The sequence below is a fragment of the Squalius cephalus genome, assembly GCF_949319135.1.
Source record: "Squalius cephalus genome assembly, chromosome: 5".
Classification (NCBI taxonomy): Eukaryota; Metazoa; Chordata; class Actinopteri; order Cypriniformes; family Leuciscidae; genus Squalius; species Squalius cephalus.
This window is the reverse complement of record NC_137126.1, coordinates 25,861,485-25,881,302: the sequence shown is the minus strand read 5'-3', so window position 1 is coordinate 25,881,302 and position 19,818 is coordinate 25,861,485. Positions and strand designations below refer to the sequence as shown.

Here is a 19,818-nt window from a genome sequence, read left to right as displayed (position 1 = left end):
GTGCTGCTTTCTATGTTCTGATTGTCAGTTTGGGAGATACAGTCTCAACGTTTTTACAGATACACATTTAGCAACACAGATATATATATATATATATGCTGAGATAGATTTAAATGTACTTACACAAAGAAAAAACGTGTGCAGACATGATCTGTATTTGGAACTACCCAGATGTCACCATGCTTGTGCAGGTCAGGAGATGTAATAGCTGTTATATAAAAGAGAGAATATTACCTTTTAAAAAAAAAAAAAAAGATTACAGATGAAGATGTAAATCTGTGTAAAGGCAGTAAGGTCAAATATGAACCTTCACATAAGGCTATGCATTTCAGGTTGCGGCTCTGCAGAAACTGGGGGTTCTGGCCTTTCTTCTGTGACTGAAAGCAAAAGAAATTTTGTGGACCACAGGTTTCAGATACCAAGTATGTTTGATAAAGGTCTTGAAGAAGAAAGTCATTCAACTTATGATTTTGTGTCAGGTGCTTAAAAAAAAAAAATGAAATACATTCAATACCTGCAAATTAATATTGGTCTTGTTGGCAGCAGTTTCATCTTTTGAAGCAACTTTCTGCTGTTTTTTATTCATCCCTATGTGGAAAAGCCACAGTATGAATAAAAACAGCATATTCACATGTAACAAGTTCTTAAAAATATATGTATAATACTTTTTTTGTTTTATTGTGCATATAGTCAAGTACAGGACACATCAGTATCAAACATCTTGGAAGAAGATTTTAAGACCTGAGTAGCCAAAGGATATGCTTGATAATGGACTGAGATAGATTCCACTCCCATAGATAGCGCCATGGAGCTGCAAATAAAACAATGATTTAGTATGCAAACCATGTTTTACTTTTTCTCAAAAGGTGAAATGTGTCTGCTTAACTAACCAGAAATACGGTTTCCATACACCACACCACACACCGCTCTGCACATTTTGTATGTCTTTCTTTTCTGTCACACTTACTGTCTCAATCAGCTCCCTAAATTCAAAGGTCGTGAACAAGTATATCATGTACATGAATTCGGGCACTGATAAGGACAGTAAAGGACGCTGGCTCACAACACATTGGGACACCGATGACTCTATTTCCAGCGACATGGCAATGTTTTCATTGCACAACATCACAACTGGTATTTTTGAACAACAGCAGAACTTTTTTATGTTATTTAAAGCTTGTTACATACTGTATATGTGAAACAAATAAATAAATGATAAATGTTAGCAAGATTATGTTCTCTGTCTAATGATGCATGTTTATGCAGACAAAAAAATAAATAATGGTTTGTATTTTAAAAAATATCTATTGCGTGTCACTGAGTTCCCTAGTGGAAAATAAATATACTAAAATGTATTTGAAATACATTTATTTTATGCTAAGTATATTACAGATACATTTACATATTTATGTACTTAAAGGGATAGTTCACTTTGAAATTAAATTTTGGTATGTTTTAGCTTACCTCAAGGGCATCCAAGATGTAGGTGTCTTTGTTTCCGCAGTAGTTTCAATTTTGATATTTTTAGGTCAAACCGTTCTTGTCTGACAGTCATATCATGCAGGTCTATGGTCACCCCCTCAAAGAGCATGCACAGAGTCCAAATTAAAACAATTCCCCATCGTCCAAATTAAACAATTCCCCATCGTAAGTACACATTGATGGCCTAAGACACGAAACGAGCAGTTTGTATGAGAAAACGGACAGTATTTATATCGTTTTTACCTCTTATAACACAGCCACGTCCAAGTGATCTGAGGGCGCGGGCGCTTCCTGCTGTGTGACGTGTACGCAGACATCTATTGTATATATCTATGCACCAGTCTGCGCACACGTCACGCACCAGGATGCGCTCGCGCCCTCAGATCACTTGGACGTGGCTGTGTTATAAGAGGTAAAAACGATATAAATACTGTTCGTTTTCTCACACAAACCGCTCGTTTCGTGTCTTAGGCCATCAATGTGTACTTACGATGACTGTCAGACAAGAACGGTTTGACCTAAAAATATCAAAATTGACACCTACATCTTGGATGCCCTTGAGGTAAGCTAAAACATACCAAAATTTAATTTCAAAGTGAACTATCCCTTTAATATAAATACCCTGCAATTGTACTGTTGGTATACTAAATTGATATACTTAAAGTCTGCTAAACTGGAACAACTAATTTTGTACATAATGCACTTTAGTTATCCAGAAATAGTGCTGAGGTCCAACTAAAGATATACTTAAGTATATGTGATTGTGTTAAAATGGAACTAATGCAAATATACTTTCGGTACACTTTAAGGGCCCTATTTTAACAATCTAAGCGCATGGTCTAAAGTGCACGACGCAAGTGCACTTAGGGCGTGTCCGAATCCCCTTTTGCTCTGGTTTAAAAGGGTTGTCCCTATTCTCTTAATGAGTAATGGGTGTGTTTTGGGCATAACGTGCAATAAACCAATCAGTCTCATCTCCCATTCCCTTTAAAAGTCAGTTGCGCTCGCGCCATGGCGGATTAGCTATTTACATGGCGGAATTTGCAAGCGGAAAGACTGAACGCTTCTCCGGAGAGGAAATGGATCTGCTCGTGCACAAGGCTAAAGCACACAAGCCGACCATCTACGGGACAAGCCGGATTCCACCATATCTTTATGTACACTATAATAATCTTTTACATTGTAATACATTTTAATATTTGGCATGTTTGTGTGCTGCTGCGCGTCCCTGTGTGTGTAATGCACATGCGTTGTGCACCCGCCTATAGGCGCATATTACTAATGCGCTCTTTAAATAACAAAAAAATAAAATAACTTACTTTATTGTTTATTTTTACAGGGACAATGCACAATTAAGAGTAATTGCACCAGAGTTAGCTAACAGCTAGTATATTGTGCCATTGACTTAAGACCAGGTTTCAGTTGGTCAATGGCACAGTCTATTACAGTTGCCATAAAATAGCAACGCACCAACAATGTGCCTGAACACACCTCGTTTTCAGACCAGCACGCCCATGGGTGAACAGATGGGCGCAAATGCATTTGCTATTTAAACAATGTGGCGCAGGACGTGAAAATGATAACTGCGTCAGGCTGAAACACTTGCGTTGCGGCTGGCGCCACATTGTGCCGGGTGTATGATCATAGGGCCCTAAATATCTTACATTTAAAGACGGAAATTATACAGAGTTCATACTGTCCTTACTAATAGTGATATTAAACACCTTTTAGACTTGATATTAAGAAATGTGCATTGTGCAATAAAGAAGAACTCCAAATAAAGTTTAATCATAATATTTATATCAGTAAGTCTAAAATGATATGTCAATAAATATGTTAATGGATCTGTAGTATACTTTGTATGAAATAAATGTATTTTGGTATAGGTTTTTTTCACTAGGGTTGGCTTGTGATTTATGTTCTGTGCTTTAGAACTTCTGTTAAGTGAGCATAGTGAGCATCAATGCTCGCTGGTTTTTACAGTGCATTGCGGGACTTTTTAGGGAGCAGCGTTTCAGTGCACGGGAAGGATTTTGCGATAGAGAAATCTCTTAAAATGGCTGACACCCTGATCAGTACCCTGATTACTGAACTAGGGAGCTGACTGAGACATACCCATGGTTCAGTTCATGGAACCCGCACCTAGTGAGCTGATGATCTAAATCAGGTGTTCAATAAGGAATTGAAAATTAAATATGAAAATACATTTTCATACAAAATGTGCAGAGCAGTGGCTCCCCAGAACCAGTTTTGAAAAACATCGTCGTACACAACTGACATTGCAGATCGTTTTTTCTTCTTCTAATAAATAAACCTCTAACAGTGTTCAGAAAATTCACTATTAAATTATTAAACTACTAAAATGTCAACTATTAAAGGGATAGTTTTGTCATATTTACTCAACCTCAAGTTGTTCCAAACCTGTACGGGATTCTTTCTTCTGTTGAACACAAAAAGAGATATTTTAAGGTAACCAGACAGTTGACGGTAGCCATGGAAATCCATAGTAGGAAAAAAATACTATGGAAGTCAATGGCTACCGTCAACTGTCTGGTTACCTTAAAATATCTCTTTTTGTGTTCAACAGAAGAAAGAAACCCGTACAGGTTTGGAACAATTTGAGGGTTTCATTTTTGGGTAAATTGGACTGCATTTATATAACGCTTTCACAGACCTATGGCCACCAAAGCGCTTTACATATAGCCTCACATTCACCCATTCACTCACTCATTCATACACCAACGGCGGTGTCAGCCATGCAAGGCGCCAAGCCATCCAGCTAGTCAGGAGCAACTGGGGTTAGGTGTCTTGCTCATGGACACCTCGACACTTGGTCAGGTGGAACCAGGGATTGAACCACCAACCTTCCAGTTTGTAAACAACCTACATGAACCACTGCCACCCCACATGGGTGAACTATCCCTTTAAGTTCTTCCTTGCATATATTAAGAGATGTGGTGTAAAAAACAAAGTCAGTGCACATTGGTCTGCTCAGATGTTTAAAGATGTTTACACCCAAAAATGAAAATTCTGTCATAATCTACTTTGTGTCGTTCCAAACCCGTAAGACTTCCGTTTCTCTTCGGAACACAAATGAAGATATTTTTAAAATCTGAGCCAGTTCTGTACTCTCCATTGACAGCTACACAACTACCACTTTGACTCAATTCATATGGATTATTTGATCTCTTTATGAACGTTTTGAAGCGTCAAAGTGGTAGTTGCGCAGCTGTAAGAGGAGGGACAGAAATATCTCAGATTTCATTAAAAAGATCATCATTTGTGTTCCGAAGATGAACGAAAGTCCTTGGAACGACATGAAGGTGAGTAATTAATGACAGAAGTTTTATTTTTGGGTGAACTATCCCTTTAAGATATTTACATAATGCATTATGCATAAATATACTATCACATCATATTTCCACAATAAAACCACTGGCTTCATCCAAACTTCATCCCAGTTTTATTACATTAAAAACTGTATCTGTATCACAATTAGAAATGAGTACCTGAAGCCTTGTGTTTGATGCCACAACCAAACCATTCCTCAAAATGGAGTGCCAGTTTTCTATGTGTGATCCACTGAAAGTGATAGAAAGAGAGAGAGAGCCAGTCAGTTTGTCTTTTTTTAAACTGAAAAATTAACAACTACTGTCAGCAAGAAACTTCACACCTGTACAGTTGTGGTTTTAATTAAATTTGTGCAAAAGACAGATTTGAAACCTATTCTATGACTCAAAAAATCGATGGGGCTGTTATATGCTTGAATCTTATTGGTTGATGAACGTTCTAAGCCAGGTGTGCAATCCTTTTCAGGGAAATGTCCATATCACTTCGCCAAATAATTTCAGTTATTTCAAAGGTCCTTACAGCCTACAACAGCAAAAGAACCAAAACCCACAATGACACTGACCAAGCAAATAAATATAGTAAAAAACAGTCTAAAAATGACAAATTATTTCCATGTTTTTTTGTCACAAAATAACACTTTATTAAATACGAAAAGCACATACTCTTTTTCTCCCACTGTCTCTCCCACTCAAACTCAAACACACAGTAAGTACGCACACACACACTCGCACAGAAACGTGTTGTCAGCGCTGCTCTGATGATTTTATCAGTAAAATAGTTTAGCAACTTAAAAGCTACATGACATTTCTCACTAGCGAGGTAATAGCGGCGCTGTTCTTGAAGCAGATAAACTTACAGTTTCGCTATTAGTAGAGACGCTGGTGCCGAACACTGTTGAGAGACGTACAGACTCAGGTAATTCACACACGCTTAATTCTCTCTCTGCTATCAATGGCTCAAGCCTCCATTACTAGCTTTAAAATTACGTTTTGGAATTAGCAACGGAGGCGTGGGATGAGATGAGTAAGAAATTAGTCCTACACACAAGAGCGTTTTAAGGATGAAAACCTGACAAATGTCTTGAAATACAACATCTGAACAATGTCTTGAGGTGTGGTAACGCCGAATAATTGACTCCGGTTCATTGAATTATTCGAAAATAAATAACGCATAACTCGTTTCTCGTCGTGGCCGCATTACCACCTCGGGTGTGCATTATTTTAGAATAATTCAATGTCCCGTCGTCAATTATTCCTTACATATAGTTTGCTGCACAGCTGAATCGCAACTGAACTAGTTACGACAGCTGGAACCGACTTCCTCTTATTGCGACAGTGAAATGCACTTCAGATTTAGTTGATTTAATATTAGAGGACAATCACAAAGCCATGAAGAATATAAAGTGAGAAATTGTCTTTTCTGATACAGTGCAAACCTGGCTTGTGGCTACAACATTTGTTCAGCACACCCACAGACCATTCAGACTGCCTGATTCACATTGCATACAAAACTGCCAAGAGCTCCAGCAAGACAGATATTATAATATACTTTGGGAACAGCTAAAACACATTTTACTTATACCCTGTTGTACCCCAATCATGAATTTATGAATTTGTAATGCTGCGGGTCAAATTTGATTTAAGGATAAAAAAAAGCTCAGTTTCTTAGGTGTTTAAAATGGAACTTACTGAAAAGCAAAGGTACTCCCAAAGAGGCCTTTGGCAGTTCTAAAGTTGGATTCTTTGGCTGGCGGACTGCTGAGCAGGAGGAACTGATGGGGTGTGTGCATGAATTTCAGTTGCTGTTGTGATAGAAACAAGATATAAGAGCATATACTTGAGACGCTAAGCCTAAATCATTTTCTCTGCTTAAAACTTTGAAAAGTTTCACAGTGCCTGTGAATTTAAAAATCTCTTCAAAAATACAGAAGAACTGAAAGATGGCTTCTAAAAGAGTCATGGTTCTCTCTTAGGGAGGTTATGCCAGCAATTCAATGAAAGATTAATCATTATGCGTCTAACCCAGATGATCTTAACCTAGATCAGAGACATTTTCACATTCTTGTGGCATTTGCAGAAACATTTATGGAAATCATAAAAAAATGCTTAAGATAGATACAAGACTTACTCTAGTAACAGGAAGCTTCACTATGTGTGATCTGTTACTGGATATCACCCTGTAAAAAAATGGATTTATCAACCAGATACTCCATTAGGTTTGAAACCCTCCACTGCAGGACTGTAGATGCATTTAAATACTGTATATGCGTGATTGTATGTCACATGATCATACTGACTGTCCAAGGTACAACAAAGATGGATGCACACACTCTCCATGACTATGTAATTAGAGCTGTTATGAGAGCTGACTGTCACATTTACACATCATTAAAATGCAGGAGCGGAGTAGATAATGATTGAAGTGTCATTCAGTCATACCACTGCAGTAGTGGGTGAGCCAAAGGATCGTGCTTGTCCATTTGTCTCTTTATCTCCAGGTATGGAGCCTGTGCAGAAAAAAACAGCAACAATTAAAATGTCTAAATGCTCCTCCATTAGGAATCAAAGCACCGGCTGATTTCTCTGAAGACTTATGCTATAAAAGATACAGGGATTGTGATTTAAACAACTATCTGTTAAATATAATATTTTGCAGAACATTTGTTTTTACTGTTGCCATAAAAAGCATATAAATACTTGTATATACAGTATACATTTATAAAATGTTATAGTATATAAAAAAGTACTGAGTAATATTAATTAACTACATGTACAGTAATTACTTTAGGGTTAGGGTTTGGTTTAGGGTTAGTTGCATGTAATAATCATGCATAATTTATAGTTATTTCTATAGCAACTACATGTAATGTGAAACAAGGACACTGTACAATAAAGTGGTAACAAATGAGTATATTAAATTATTATAAAAATACATTCATTATTTATAACATAGCATACATAACATTCTATATATTATATATTTTAAAGTCATTAAAATAGTTAGATTTGAATTGATTGACAGACTTAAAAACAATGTAACAACCTTAGAACAAACATTCTCCTGTTGTAAATTTCTGGTCGATACCTGGGTCATTTCTCTGATAGAGGTGATACTGTCAAGTGCTCTCATCACTCGGTCATAGTCCTTTTTCTGAAGAAGAACCCAAACACTCAATGTGATATTCCTTCATGAGTAGCAGCATTACACAAAAAAGACGGGGTAAAAGCTAAACGCTCTAAGGCCCGGTTTCACAGACAGGGTTTAGATTAAGCCAGGATTAGGCCTTAGTTCAATTAGGGCATTTAAGTAGCTTTTATAAACTTGCCTTTGAAAAAAACATTACTGGTGTGCATCTTGAGACAAAGCAATGGCATTGACATATTTTAAGATATATCAGTGCGAGTTGCTTTCGGTTGAAACTACTCAAACATGCATTTTAGTCTGAGACTAAGCTTAAACCTTGTCTGTGAAACCGGGGGTAAGTGTTTTAAGTACCCTGGGGTTGAAGGCAAGTGCTTGTGAGTCATTGGGATCCACCACAGAGGGATATGGCTCAAAAATGACAACTTTTCTCGGAGACTCCAGTGCAGATCGGCACATGGAGACCAGTAGGTCTACAACCTGTTGCCACAAACAGAGATTGTTAAGCCATTTGGTTAGTAGGTTCTGTACAGAATGACTGTATGAATTTTGTGTTTGTGATTGTTTACCTGAGCACCAGTGGCAATCTCATCAGCAGCCTCATTCATGACCCCTAGAGTTTGGAAGGCGAATACACACAACTCTCTCTCACATACTGTGGGCTGCAGGACACATATAAACAAGCTCATTAGAACAGTAAATTATAGTATTAATCCTGGATTAATATAATCACATGTAACATAAATTGGCTCACTTTTAGTCTGACAACTATCCGCAAAATAATATGGCACAAAAATATGAAAAAAGAAAGAAAAGAAAAACATCTTTGATTGTGACATGAAGGCATAATATGGTATGAGGATCATTTCTAAATCTTTTCAAGCTAAAATAATCTCTTTCTATTTTAAACATAAACAGAGGCTGTCTAATATAAAATATAGAAAAGAACACAGGCTGTGTTCAAGTTCAAGTTTGCTTTTTTTGAAAGAATTAAGACTTTAACTCTGCAAGGATGCATTAAATTGATCAAAAGTGACAGCGAAGACATTTATTATGTTCCAAAAGATTTCCATTTCAAATTAAATATTATAATAAAACTGTTTTTAGCCTGTCTTGGAAAACTTTAGAAAACATTGGAAAATCTTACCAACCCCAAATTTATGAAAGGAAGTGTATACTTTTAAATACTCAGAAGTAAATATAAGAGAAATCGCAGGTGCCTTAAATGATTCATTCACACCATTAACCAATCCAAGATTGCTTGTAGAGCAAACAGACTTACTCTGAGCATTGGTCCATTTTGGAACACATGAGGTTCATCGCAGACCACACAGAACTCATTCAGTACAGGGATACGCTGTTCTGCATACTCCATAGTCTGCAATTATATGTCAAGTAAACACATGTAGCAACCATTCAGTAACATTTGCCTCCTCTATAACAGTATGACAGCATTAGTGGCTACCACAAGAGCTCTACCCAAACAAGCAGGACAGTTCATCCAAAATTAACATATTTTCATCATGTTTGGAACATTTGATTCAGTCTTGTTCACAAGAATACTAATGACTAAAAAATGTCAACTACCTCAACCAACCACATGCCCTCAAGCTCAGGTTGCTTAAGAAAGAGGATGTTGCATATATTTGCAAGTAAAAGACTGTTAAGACTGTAAAAATACTGTTTGATTAATGAAATAAGGCAAAGGGGGAAGGGAAGATATTTATTTTTACCTGAACAAGGAAGCCTCTGTCTCTGACTGGAATGGATTTGGCTCCGTTGTTTGGCTACTCGAGAAGACACAGAAACAGAGTTTGAAGTCTCTCTAAATTTTGTTAGCTAAACACACAAAGTCGTTTTCACTGTCTCAAGTCAAACATTCCATTGTGGGACAAAATGTCTCAAATATTAAATTTATCTCTCTGCAAGATTTTTCTTTTTATAGATCTCTCTCTCCTTGGCCTGTTAAATTCACTCATCTCTGCCTGGTCGGAGCAATTCACTGTGAATTTGTGTTCACTCTTATTTTTGCTGTATATATATTCTGTTAAATAATTCTTTCATATCCAAAACACTCTCGTATCTCTGACCAAAGCCGAACCGAACAGGCAATCAAATTAGGCAAATCCTAAATATGTAACCTCAAGGAAGTATGTTCATAAGATGCAATCCCAAGCATCATTACCTGAGGTGTGGAAGATAGTGATGGGGCCAGGATGCCGATTAGCCCTGAGGTAAGGGAGAGGCGTCTGCTCTCGGTGACAGGCTCTTTAAAGATGTCGCTTTTCTTGTCGCCCATCTTGGTGCTGCTGGAGTAGGACCTGCTGAGCAGACGGTGGTGGTGCTTCAGGCCGTCCAGCTCTTCAGTCCGCACACTGCTCGAGCAGGAGCGGCCCAGGAGCCGGTGAGGCTTTAAAGCACCGCCATCGCTACTGCCAGCAGCATGTTCGCAGCGAGGCTCGGCCACGCTCGACCGCGGCGACAGTTTATGAGGCCGCAGTGGCGGGCAGTCCTCTGGTTTCACAGCGGTCGAGCAGGGCCTTGGCAGGAGCCGGTGGGGCTGCTTGAGGGGCTGATGTTGCTCCATCCGCGGGTCACTGGAAAGGGAGTGACCCAAAAGCTTGTGCGACTTGCCGACACAGCCGTCCATTTCTGGCTTCACTGTGCTGGAGCATGTTCGCCGTAACAGACGGTGGGATTTTGACACGCCATCCTGCTCGGGTTTGAGCTTCTTTTTGCTCTTCACACAGCCAGGAGGAGGGTAGCTGGGGGATCTGAGTTTGCACAAGCACAGCACATTAATCACACTACAGGAATTATGGAACAAAAAAGATGTTGTGCAATTATGCTTGTGCAAATCCTGCACATTTCAGAATGCTTTATTGGCTGATTCACACCAATTTCATTTTTCATGTTGAGGTCTGCATAGTTCGCAAAGGGAATGCGCATTTCTTCCGCTAATGAACTATAGTAGGTCATCATGCCTCAGTTACAGAGAGATACAAATAATTAAGCAATGCTGACAAATTGCTTTTTCTGTTTCATTGTATTATTCATAAAAAATACACAAGGTAGTAAGGCATTCAGGTAAGATATCCTCTTTATGACAAGCAAAATTTGTGAATCCATTGCCACATTCTCAAAATCTATTTTCTCAACATTATAGTCCTGTTCAAAACTGCTTGCCACCTTGTAGTCTTTCCAGTTCAATGAAACATTTGTGTGAATTGTTCCTACAGTTTGATAACCATTCATTGACCATTATGTCTCAGACTCAAGCTGGTCTGATGAACTCAAAGACCATAAAGCTAACACACTTGCTGGCATAAAAGTAAATGCTGGTCCTGAATACATAAATGCAGCCTAAATACATGGCTAAATGTTTACCAAATTCACAATAGTGAATTGCTGATTGGCAAACAAATTTTCTCCAGTACAACAGAGGGCAAAAACATATTTCTCCATTGAGGCTTATTCAAAAAGAAGCCTTATATTCATATTACAATTACTTTTTGCAAGGCACATATTTTTCTAATATTTCATTATAGTAGAAGCATGGTCTAACAGAACAGTACACAAATAAGTTTATGAATAAGGTTAAAGCTGTCTAATGTTAGCAATAAAAATAATTCTAATTTGATTTTTGATTCAGTATTTAAAAACTTTTCTGCAATGGCAAAGTAATGGCATGTACAAACCACAGTCTATGGTACAAACTAGCAATAACATCAATACGTAAGAACAAAAAAATTCTAGAGAGAGTTTTTGAGCTGTAAACATGTGCGCTTTACTGTGTGAGGTTAATTAAATATTGTTCACCAGAACCAACCAATTTTCTTGGTGAACAGGCCTTTAGTCCTGGGTTTAAAAGTGCTTCAAAGAGGGATAATAAACTCAGGATTGCCCAGTATCGGTGTAGCTGAGTGACTTTTTTTTCTTACCTGCGTAGCGTTGAAAAAATGTGCAGGGGAGACTTCACCTTCTTCTCTGTTTGCTTTTTGCCATGTGGGTTGATGAGTTTATCTTTGCTCTGACACTTCCACTGCTGTGTGACAAAGGTTTGCATTATTCTGCCAAGAGAAAGCACACTCAAGTTAAACGGACCTAGAAAACCTGATATTACACTAAAAAAAAATCTAGTATTTTCTTACTTTTTCAACTGATGTCCAAGTCCAAATCTGTCTTTTGAAGAAACTTGAAACACATCAACAGTGGGAACTGGAAAAGGGACATGAAGTTCAAATCAAATAGTATTGCAAAACAAAGTACCACATAATGTAACCGTTTGCTACAGACATTTGATTTAGCCATCAAAGCATTTGAGAGGTTTTTAAAAACACTGGAACAGAAGGTCACTCTGAAATGAGCCACTTATGATGAGTAATATCTTGGCAGGAGAACAAGAGCAGGCATTACAGCCATGTCCAAGTAACTTTTCTCTCTTTCTCTTGCAATCTGAACTGAAGTAGCCATGTTCTTGAGTCAAGCAATTTTAAACAACTCTACAATCAACAGAGACGTAAGGGCACTCACACCAAAAAGAACAATTCATAGTATTTATGCAAAACAACAAAAACCCAATCTAACAAGGTAAGTGTGCCAAACAAGTCTGTGTTAACGGAATCTCATCTGATTGTATAGTCTTAAATTCAGGCTTACCACAGGGATGTGTATTATCACCTCTGCTTTTCTTTGTTTATATAAATGAACTTCAACGTAACAAGGATGATCTCACTTCAATCAAATAAGCTGATGTCTTGGTTTTAATTCCTTGCCAAACGGACACAAATTCAACACGTGTTTTTTCAACTAATTTTGAGTATATTAAAAGTCTTTTACAATGGTTTGATCACAGTCATCTACAATTGAACATTGAGAAGACAAAGGAATTATGCTGTGGGAATCAAAACAGGACAGCTACAGCTAGCATTTTATATGAACAAGTTATTATAAAAGGTGTAAATGTAGAGCAAGTTTCAAATTCTTATTCCAGGAAAATGTGGACCATATACATGTAAGAAAACACATATACATCCAAGAAAACAAGACAGCGTTTTAAGTCTACTCAGACATTTTAGTAACGATAGGAGGGTCCTAACCATTGTTTGGTTCGATGATCGAAAGTATTTTAACATATAACATTGTTTCATGATATGGCAATTTAGTAATGAGACAGAAACAAAGTACATTGCAAGAGCTGTTTTCACACTTTATGGAAAAAAAGGCAATTCAGACCAAACCCATCCCCTCCACTCCTGTTTTGAGGCCCTCCCTTCAGGGTGCAGGCTGCGTATACAACTGGCTAAAAAGAACATATATAAAAGATCATTTGTTCCATTGGCGGTGACGGTTTTAAACCAAATTCTTAATTAAGGTACTATTTACTTGTATATATTTATATACATTTTATGCACGTTTTTAATGGGGACAAATGTGTGTTCCATGAGCTTTGTTATGTGGTATTTAAGTGGATGTACAGTCTGATAAGACGTATTTTTTTATGCAAGTGTCAAAGAATCTGAACAGACAATAAAGTCAAACAAACAAACTTGTCTAATGTTGTTAACAGCACAATGATTTGCATGATCTTCTTAATGAGTTGTTAACTGCATTTATGGTTAGGGTAAATTCAATTAAGTGTTTCTCAACATTTCTTTACCCTCCCAGCCCCATCTGTAAGGCTCAAGTACCCCTTTATTTTCTTTATAGAATAAGGAATATCCGAATAGAAAAAAAGTTTTGAAATGTCAAAGTCTAATCACTGTTGCCAAAAATCTACCTCTATTTGGTGTCTTTCTATATATATGTTCAAATATAATGTAATTCACACAAATTGAAAAAGTACAAACATTTTCTTCTTTACTAAGTACAGTAACTGAATGTGCTATCCTATTAATAAAAAACCTCAAGATTAACCATTTTAACTCATTCTAATTTTAACAGCATTTTTTTATTTTATAAATGACTTCTGTTTTATAAGTTTAACTATGTTAAATCTAAATCTAAGTACCCCTGGTTGGGAATCAAAGCAGTAGATGTTTATAAGATAACTTTATAACAAAGTTTAGTTGCTATTTTGTGTATATATATATATGTGTGTGTGTGTGTGTGTGTGTGTGTGTGTGTGTGTGTGTGTGTGTGTGTGTGTGTGTGTGTGTGTGTGTGTGTGTGTGTGTGTGTGTGTGTGTGTGTGTGTTCCAGTATTCCCATACATTATCAAACTAAATTATGTTTTTGTTTTGTTTTTGGTAAGGGTTAGGTTCAGGGGTAGGGTTAGGATTTGGGAATAGAATGTGAAGTTTGCACAGTATAAAAAGCATTGAAGCGTCCAACTCTGCCCAACATGGTGTGTGTGTGTGTGTGTGTGTGTTCTAACCTGGTCCATTCAGATATTGTGTGAGGGAGCAGTGAAGCCGCACAATAACAGGTTCACTCCGGATCACATCCCAGGCAAGTGCAATCTCCTCCTATGAACAAATGCTGCATTTCAGTTTCACATAGTATAACAGACACACACAAAAATAAATATATAAATAAAAACTATATGGTCATCGTCAGACACTGAACAATAACACTTACATCGAGGAAAGTGACATCAATGTGTAGGTCGATGTCCACATCATCAATTGCACCATATTCCCTATATTTTGAAGGGGAAAAAATATAATTCCTAATTTCATCTTGGACAAAATCATTTCTGAAAGTGAGATTATAATCTTTCTTTACAGCAGCTTTTATAGTACATATTCATTAAGACTAGAAAATTACAAGAATATATCACTCAGCCAAATATGTTGTTGACAAAGCTTTTAGGGATATGAAGGGAATTCACAACAAATTTAGACATGATGAAGCAGTTCTCTCTGTTCATACAGACGGCTTACAAAACATTTTGCTGGAAAAATTGACACAAACTGTCATTTGCACACTATTTTAAATAGGTTGGGACAAAGAAAGACATGACTCTTTTTTTATCAAGGAGGTTGAATGCAAATTTTCTAACACAATTTCTAAGCAATTTGGCTACTGGTCATCATCCAATACCCTGTGACAAAGTGGAAAAAGGAAAGTCATCTCAGATGAAGAGCAAGTAATTACATTTGATTAAAAATAACTTTGTTTTCTTGGGAATAAAGCACGTTGTTATCGTTCATTAAATTTGAATTTAATATTAGAAAAAGATTTATTAAGAAAGATTGCAGAATAAAATATAAAACCAGGTGAAATTATTTCTTAAATGAGTACGCAGGTACACTTGATGTTGAAGGGATGCAGCTTGATGCTCCAGCTCTGCTGCTCCACTTCTCTCAAAGCATTTATTTCTCATAAAAGCATTGTGATGAGTTTGTAGCGTTGCTCTGGGCTAACTGTTACCATGGTTACACCTCACTCCCAAATGCAGCCGCTGTGCCTCAAAAGCAAGAGGTTTGAGAAAAGAATAATCCTCTTTGATCTGTCTATGCAACAGCTTGCATACAGCATATAAACACACACTCATGCTCCGACACATGTAAACGCACAAAATTACACATTTACTAAGGTAAAAGAAATTCAGAGGAACATTAAGGAATCATTTAAGAAGTGTTTTACCAAACACGTTATACGATGACCATTAAAGCAGTTTTGCATTTTCAATTAATTCTACTTCAACGAATAGGCAAAAGCATTTAGTGGGATGTGTCCTGGAATTATTAAAAGGGGCCTCACTGAACCCACTCATAGAGACTGCGGCAAAAACGGCCCAGGTCATTTTTCAAGCAGAACACTGAATAAATACTCAAAATGGTTTTCTGTCCATGACTCAGGGCAAATGCATCCCAAGGATCACACACTAGACAGGATATAAAACGCGCACTTCTTCTGCTATGAATAGAGTCTTTTATGTTGTTCTTTCATTTGACGGTCTGCTGTTATCAAAAGCAGCTTGACAAGATAAACTTTCAAGGACGAAGCTTTTAATAGCTGTCGCCGCATGAAACACCATTCAGATTGGCAGATTTTGCGGGGTGAATCACGTTCGTGTTGACAATCTGTCATGAGTTATTTTTTCATCCGAGTTATTAAGCACAAACACGAGCATGTACATGTTTTGCTGTTGTCCACAGCATTCTTAACAGCACCAGTTTCAAATGTGTTACATCTTGCTATAAATGTGCTGATTGCAGAGCAGATTAGGTAAACGCAAGCCTCTACGTCAGGATAAACACCACAGCAATAATTACATCATTACAGCCCTGTAATCAAACAGAATCCATTCAGACTCTCACAGACCGTCCTTCAGTTGATCGCAGAGCATTTCCCCAAATGACAGATTGGAGAAATGGCCACCTGAGGGTTATGGGACCTGGCTCAGGCAGAGGACGTCCTTGAGTGGGTTAACTGTGCCAGAAAACTAAAGAACGATTGCTCAAGGTGTTGTTTCCCATAAAACACTTCACTGGTGGTGGAGGAGAGTTCAGGAAGGAAGTCACAATTCCAATACTTTTTTCTGAGCTGATGACATGTTTGCACATTTACCAACATAATGCTACTTCACATTGATTTTTTTTTATTACCCCCAAGTTTCTAATTTGCAAAAGTTCTCACATCAACATCAAGAAAAAAAATGAATGGCCAGTTACCTGAGAGATACTGCATGATGGCCATATAAGTCCCTCACGGCTGCCAAATCAGCCTCCAGCTGGGGGTGTTTGTGAAGCTCTCCATCATAATTTACCTGCCCACATAAACACACAGGTCAAAGGGTGATACACAGAGCCCAGGGTTACAGACAGCAGCACCTGAGTATTTATTCAAAAATGTACAAACAGCACTTCTCCGCTCATGATTGTTTCTACCTTGAGGCGAGTGAGTTTTTAATCAGTATAAGATCCAGAACACTTCAAACAAGCTTCTAGACATCAATCACTGTTGATGACTGTGGCTCTGCACTCTCTTAGCAATCAATACACATCATACACTTAGCTTACTCTATTATAAGATCAGTCTCTTTAGACTGTGTCCTAAATCAACTGTCTGGATTTCTTGTGAAAGAAAATGATTTTAGACTATTTGATTTTTATCTCTGATTAGTTTTATTTTCCATCATCCTTTTTCTAATGCATCACTGAACTGATTAAAAGACCCTATTTCTCAAGAGATCCAAGGGTAATCATAATATTTATTCAAACCTAGTTGGTGGATATGCTGCACAAAGTTAACAGGATTAACAGGAATGTGATTCTGAACAGGCAATATATGAATGACAGGTTTAGAATAGCTAAGTATCTTAAAAGTGGAATATTTTTTATGCTTTCTTTGAATATCTAAAAAGTATTGATCTGCTTGTTTGAGCATCGACTTGCCCATCACAGTAACACCAACTCAACCAATGGTGTGAGATTGGGGGCGGTACTATCTGTTTGTCCAACCAATGGAAGACAAATGTAAATTCTGTATGGAAACCTGCCATTATTAAGCCTGAAACATATGAGTCTTTACATAAAAATGAAAGAAATATGGCCAATATTATGTACATTGATCATGCTTTAGTTTGGTGGATATAAATGATTAATGACATTTAGTCTTTTTAGATATTCTGCACAACAGAGATCAAGTAAATTCACCGGCTGTTCTGAAGTTCAGAGAGAATATGCCAGCATGTGGCATGGAAGAGTCTCCCGAAGGCTTTGAGATCATCAGAACAGCAAAGGATTGCAAAATTGCCACATTACAGTGAGCAAGAGCCAGCGAGCATTCACTGCCCGACACAGGGATTAGTGCATGAATCTTCATCACCTCCGGACTGGTCCTCACAGGGCACAAAGCTCACTCACTCACTGACTCCAGCTTTATGGATTTGCTCCAGTGGATGGTCATTGGTCACATGATTAATTTAAGCACAAGCTGTGTGTGCAAAGTAACATTCATTCTCATGATGGAAACATTCTCAGAAGAGTGAGGGACTAATCATTAACAGTTAAAGAGAGTCAAAAAGTTTTTTATATGAGCTGCAAAATACTTTAAGTAAATTTACCATGAAATGAAAAGTCTTAAGCCCCAGGTGCTGCAGGTTTGAAGCTCGTTTTAAAGCTGTAAGACCTTAGGAAGTTTAGTTGCAGTGACCACGTGAAGTTGAGGTTCACATGGGAAACAGGACCTTGTTTATCTGAAACTTAAAAACTTACTCTGAAATTTTGCCTTTTGATGGCAACAAAAATTGTGAAATATTATTACAATTTAAAATAACTTTTCTATTTTAATATTTTATAAACATGTAACTGGCTCAGTTCCTTTATCTCAAGCAAGAGCAAACCAAGGCTGAAATTCTCTGCAACTACCAGGGTCGATGGGAGGACTGGATTTGCCTAATATTAAGCTATACCAATGGTCTGCACATCTAAGATATGTTTGTGATTGGATTGCTCTTGATAACTCTTCTACGTGGTCAGATCTTGAACAATCATTTTCAAATATTTGGAAATATGCTAAATCTATTTCGGTATGTAATCGTGCCAAGGCTATACAGTTCAAAACTGTCCATAGGATGCATATTTTACCAAACTGTAGACATGCATTTAACAATACCCTTTCACCTCTATGCCTTAAGTGCAAAACACAAATTGGTACTCTCTCTCGCTGTCTTTGGTCATGCAGTCAGTTACAAATATATTGGGCCAAGACAGTTTCTGAAATGAAACTGAAACTTAATTCAATATAATTAATAATTATATTGAATAATTCAATATCTTTGATAAAGAGTTGGTAATGGATCCTTTATTTTTGATCCTTGGTGAGTTTTATCAAAAGAAAAAAACGTTGTATAATCTTCTTACTTTTGCAGCTAGGAAAACCATATTACTGAGGTAGATGAGTGACAAGACTCCGACTATATTGGGTTGGCACAAGATTTTGATGAAACTAATTCTGCTGGAATATTTAACTTATCTAGTTAATGGTCAGCCAAACCAGTTTTATGGTGTGTGGAAGCCCTATATAAATAATCTAGGGACTGAATTGTCAACTATTCTGTGGAAGGGATTTTCCATTAATGTGCCTTAAGTGAGTACATAATGGTTTTGGATTTGTAAAGTACTGAAGTTATAGATATCATGTTTTTATATCATTTTTACTTGATTACCTTATATTTACATTTATTTATTTACCTTGATTACCTTTTTTACCCTTTAAGTGGCCTATGATAAATGGCCCCATTTTTGTTGTGCATTCTGCTAAAGTTGGAAAATGTTCAATAAATATATTTGGGGAAAAAAAAAAAAAAAAAAAAAAGTAATTTATTCTTTAAAGTAAAGTAATTCTGAGATGGCAAAGCTGAATTGTGGGTGGTTAGTGGATAAGACCACACATAATACACAGATAGAAATGTTATGTACATAAAATGTAGTGACTCAGCTGAACTTACCTGTCCGACATAGTAGAACTCCTCAGAATCATTGTCACCCTCTGAATCCTCCTCTATAGCATAATGGCACTGGAGAGATTTCAAAAGCATAAGTCACAATACAAGCGATTCATTGTTGTTCCTGACATTTGAAATTAAAACATACTTTATAATAAAGGTAAAAAAAATACAGTCTTACCGGGTTTTTTTCAGTTTGAAGTTTTGATTTAATAGACAGACAGCTGGTGCCATCATTATTTATGCGTATTTCTAAAGTAAATGCACAGATGTGTGAGTATGACATGATATTGTGAACTAAGAATGTCAGATGGAACAATAAACAATCTTCAGTTTTTATGAAAAAGACCATTAATGGCATCATTTCTGTGACAGGCCTGATCATGTCCAGAATATCCAACCAGCACACTCATCTAACTTCCTAACCTGTTTTGTGCAGATCATAT

At 37.1% G+C, this 19,818-nt stretch overlaps 1 protein-coding gene across 2 annotated transcripts in view; it reads right to left on the bottom strand.

Moving 5' to 3' along the window:
- parp8 (poly (ADP-ribose) polymerase family, member 8) overlaps window positions 1-19,818 on the bottom strand; it is a 36,544-nt gene that overhangs the window by 2,509 nt on the left and 14,217 nt on the right. Inside the window, exons 5-25 of one of the 2 annotated variants that reach the window (XM_079871026.1) lie at window positions 19,554-19,624; window positions 19,376-19,444; window positions 16,596-16,690; window positions 14,554-14,614; window positions 14,351-14,441; window positions 12,126-12,192; window positions 11,916-12,044; window positions 10,160-10,748; window positions 9,708-9,761; window positions 9,257-9,352; window positions 8,544-8,636; window positions 8,329-8,454; window positions 7,876-7,983; window positions 7,272-7,339; window positions 6,961-7,009; window positions 6,522-6,634; window positions 4,992-5,064; window positions 742-811; window positions 515-588; window positions 308-377; window positions 124-208 (exon numbers count right to left, since the gene is read on the bottom strand). In XM_079871026.1, coding sequence (XP_079727152.1) covers window positions 124-208; window positions 308-377; window positions 515-588; window positions 742-811; window positions 4,992-5,064; window positions 6,522-6,634; window positions 6,961-7,009; window positions 7,272-7,339; window positions 7,876-7,983; window positions 8,329-8,454; window positions 8,544-8,636; window positions 9,257-9,352; window positions 9,708-9,761; window positions 10,160-10,748; window positions 11,916-12,044; window positions 12,126-12,192; window positions 14,351-14,441; window positions 14,554-14,614; window positions 16,596-16,690; window positions 19,376-19,444; window positions 19,554-19,624 — 2,251 coding nt within the window. The remainder of the gene's footprint in view (window positions 1-123; window positions 209-307; window positions 378-514; window positions 589-741; window positions 812-4,991; window positions 5,065-6,521; window positions 6,635-6,960; window positions 7,010-7,271; window positions 7,340-7,875; window positions 7,984-8,328; window positions 8,455-8,543; window positions 8,637-9,256; window positions 9,353-9,707; window positions 9,762-10,159; window positions 10,749-11,915; window positions 12,045-12,125; window positions 12,193-14,350; window positions 14,442-14,553; window positions 14,615-16,595; window positions 16,691-19,375; window positions 19,445-19,553; window positions 19,625-19,818) is intronic. The other variant, XM_079871027.1, reaches the window with a different exon arrangement.